We start from the raw sequence: 3,836 nt of genomic DNA on the forward strand, positions 1-3,836 counted from the left end.
TCTCTCTTCACCTATGAGATTGCGCTCACCCCCTTAGATTACCCTCTCTTTGTAGTGTGTCACTCTGTTGTGGGCTTGGGCGAAGGATGCAAAGAGGTCGCAATGGGTTATTTGACAGTGTGCAGCCTAGTGCGGGAGCTGTCTATTCGATATGTCAGTTTTTGAGAAATTCAAAAGATTTAATGAATTGATTAAAAGTTTTTTAACTAGAAGAAAAGGGAAAATGCTATGCTTACGATTGGGTGGTACAACTACGCTACAACCAGTCTTGAATCTCTGACCAAGGATAGCCATGGGGCCTTATTTCCCACTTCTCGTCGGGGAACTTCTCTATTAGAAGATGGAGATAGGGAATTTTTTACCCCACGAGCTGTTAATGGGAGTAGGTGTTCCCCCATCGGGTAGAGCGGGGGTGGGCACGTTCCTCTACCCTCGTCCCCGTCTCCCGCATAAGGCCCGAGAAAAAAGTATGACAAGTGGGTCTATAGGTAAATAGTTAAAAGTAAAAGGTGATACATGCTTTATATAGTTGGCAGAATCTTATATTATTAGATGTCTAATCTCTTCTAACATGTCCATTAATTATTTAATGTATATTATACTTTTCAAAAAATGTTATTTTGATAAAAAAAATATATATTGATTTGTTGTTATTACGAATATCAATATGTTGAATACTATCACGGACGAGATTTGACAGGACCCGTTCCCTAGCGGGGAGTGAGGATGGGAAAAATGTATTCCTAAAAGTGGGGACAAAGAGTGGAGGATTTTCCTTCACTCGCGAATGTGACATTCACTTATTCCCCATAGAAAATATCCTGTTGTCATCCCTACTCAGATTCTTAGTCTCCTAAAACTCATGTCTAACTCCGATTAATATAGTTGTATAATGGGAGGATTCTACGAAAAGCTTGTACGATTTAATTTGAATGTCTAGAAGTATAATTGAAAGTCAAAAGATTAATTTAGAAGCTTTCAACCCAAATCCGAAAGTTGAATAGAATGATTTTAGTTTGTAAGTTCAAGGATACATTTTAGAAGCTCCCCAGCTTCATTTACGAGCCTTGTTTATTCCCCTAATCTCCTTTTTTGTCGATCTCATCGTCCCTTCCGGCCTTCCCCTTGCCCCTCTTCTCGCGCCCGTCCCAGCTGAAACCCTCAGTAGCCGGAGCCACTGTATTTCAGCTTGTAACTTCACCGGTTGCTGCCACCGGTTGCTTCTTCCAGAATCCTGACACCTAGAGGTTTTTGCTTGGGCGGTGCCGCGCCGCGCCGCGCCGTGCCGTGCCGCGCCGGCCAAGATTTAGTTCAAGGAAAGGAAGGAGAGAGAGAGAGATGCATGATTCGCGCGTGCGTCCCGAGCTCGAATACGCCCCAAACTCCTGCAGCTAGCTACTAGTAGCACTCCATCGGTATCCTCTCTCTCTCTCTCTCTCTCTCTCTCTCTCTCTCTCGCCCCGCTTGGTGCACTGCGTAGCTAGCTGCGAAAAGATTTGGCCATTGATTTGTCCCAGCTATACTAGATTGTGCTATTGCTTTTTCCAGTTCGGAATATGCAAATTTTTTATTGCTGATTGGAGCATAATTCATGCCCGACATATATAGCGCAGGTGAGGGGATCGATCAAGCAGTTAGTCCAAGAAACGAGCTTGTTCCAGCAGGTAGCGACGAGATCAAGAAGCTGGCGGCGAGCAAGTGGTGGGAGCGCGGCGTCGAGGGCGCCATGGCCGGGATGGGCCCCACCGGCGGCTGAGCTGGGGTTGCGTCCCACTACTTGGATCTCCGCACGCAGCAGCAGCACCAGCCGTCGCCGCTCTCCCCCACCTCCCAAGTCAAGATGGAGCGCTCCGTGCCGTCGACGGACAGGGACGAGAACCCGGCCACCAACGCGGATCACGGCGGGAGCGGTGTGGGTGGCGGGGATCGACCCTCTCCATCGGCCATGGTGCCGGCAGAGGGCTGCGGGGGATCCGATGGCCCGATGAGGAAGCAGCGCGGGAGGCCGGCGGGGTCCAAGAACAAGCCCAAGCCGCCCATCATCGTGACGCAGGACAGCCCCAACTCGCTCCACTCCCACGTCCTTGAGGTCGCCGCCGGCGCCGACGTCGTCGACTGCGTCTCCGAGTACGCGCGGCGCCGCGGGCGCGGCGTCTGCGTGCTCAGCGGCGTCGGCGCTGTCTCCGACGTCGCGCTCCGCCAGCCCGGCGCCGAGCCCCCGGGCAGCTTCGTCGCCACCCTACGCGGACAGTTCGAGATCCTGTCACTTACGGGCACCGTGCTGCCGCCGCCCGCGCCCCCCGGGGCCAGCAGCCTTACCGTGTACCTCGCTGGAGGGCAGGGGCAGGTGGTCGGTGGGAGGGTTGTCGGCCAGCTCGTCGCCGCGGGGCCCATGGTCCTCATGGCCGCTTCGTTCGCCAACGCCGTCTACGAGCGGCTGCCTCTGGAGGGCGAGGAAGAGGAGGTGGCGACTGCCACTGCCACAGCCACCGCAGCCGCGGAATCGCAAGGCGCAGTGCAACCGCAGCAACCGAAGGCGTCGCAGTCGTCCGCGGTGACCGGAGGCGATGCCGGTGGCGTCGGCATTGGCCAGTGCATGTCACTGTACGATCTTGCTAGAGGGAATGTGGGAGGCTACCAGTTGCCCGGAGACATCTTCGGCAGCTGGACCGGCGGTATGAGGCCGCCATTTTGATTCACATCAAGCTCTTGACAATGGCAGCATCAGGGTAAGTCTCAGAAGGTTCCATGGAGAACCTGTGATTGATCACTCTGATCATACATTTTGGTTGATGGCTACACTTTTGATAAGAGCATGAAGGCAATGTGCTGAGAATGCAATGCATGCTGTGCTTACTGTTGAACTGGGAAATCCCAAATGGTCTATACCTATCATGTAAGAATCTCATGCATTACAAAGTGGAGTATCAACATTGGTAATGAATTTTAATATTTTTGGCTGGAAGGGATCAATTAGTCCAAGAAAATCCAAGAAGAAAGGTCAGTAGGCCCAGAGTTCACTGTTTAGTGCCCATCTGTAATCTTTTGCTTTAGAATGATGTTTGTCAAGTTGTTACGGTCTTTTTGCCTTTTGCTTCTATTTTTCTTTACAAGGATGCTTGTTATGCTATTCTAATACTCTTTCTATAGTTTCTACTACTGCTTAAACCCTAATCTTTTAGTGTTTTAGAAAACCTTGTCACGCTGCACTTAAATGTGTGATCTTTGCCGAAAACACAAAAAACTAATCTGTTACATTGAACCCGATAAAATTGTGTATGTGTCCTGCATCAAAGATCTTTTACAACATTTGCTGCATGGCACTAGAATACTAGATGTGTTCTGCAACAAATATACATAATTTTGTAGTGTCCAACAGCAAAGGTCGATCTTTTTTCTTTCAGTAAAAGTCACACAATTTAGGTTCTATGGCAAAATTTAGCTATATTTTATAACAAACTGAAACCTTTTCTTCTTCGCTTCAATGATACCCACTGGCCTTCAGCTGTCATCCAGTCCATCTCGGTGACCGGTGTCACGTTCATAATGGCAATTGCCTGCCTGATTTTGCTTTTGTCCTTGTCGTTTCAAGTCTGGAGCTGAAGATATGACCAGGCCAACATGTCGAACCCTAGTTCATTCCCGATGATTCGTCTGAGATTTCTTTTGGCCTTCAGCTAGTACATGTTAGCAACGTCCTATGTGGAGGAGAGAGAGCGAAGCTAGGGCGCTTGTTCCGTCGATTATCGATCGATACACAGAAAACGAGAGCGCTATCGACGGTGTTGTAGCCGATGCGATCTACTACGACACGTTTTGTGGGCCTCTTCTTCTCC

The 3,836-nt window shown here is 49.8% G+C and overlaps 1 protein-coding gene across 1 annotated transcript; it reads left to right on the forward strand.

Moving 5' to 3' along the window:
- Nucleotides 1-1,083: 1,083 nt before the first annotated feature.
- LOC133930521 (AT-hook motif nuclear-localized protein 25-like) lies at nucleotides 1,084-3,130 on the forward strand. The gene is made up of 2 exons (XM_062377182.1): nucleotides 1,084-1,415; nucleotides 1,609-3,130. The coding sequence occupies exon 2, from the start codon at nucleotides 1,841-1,843 to the stop codon at nucleotides 2,693-2,695; it is 855 nt and encodes a 284-aa protein (XP_062233166.1). The 5' UTR covers nucleotides 1,084-1,415; nucleotides 1,609-1,840; the 3' UTR covers nucleotides 2,696-3,130.
- Nucleotides 3,131-3,836: the final 706 nt, after the last annotated feature.

Source organism: Phragmites australis, chromosome 10 (assembly GCF_958298935.1).
Source record: "Phragmites australis chromosome 10, lpPhrAust1.1, whole genome shotgun sequence".
NCBI classification, from domain to species: Eukaryota; Viridiplantae; Streptophyta; class Magnoliopsida; order Poales; family Poaceae; genus Phragmites; species Phragmites australis.

What these genes read in the sequence shown, in the direction of transcription:
- LOC133930521 (XM_062377182.1), top strand. Translation starts at nt 1,841, where the DNA reads ATGGAGCGCTCCGTGCCGTCGACGGACAGGGACGAGAACCCGGCCACC.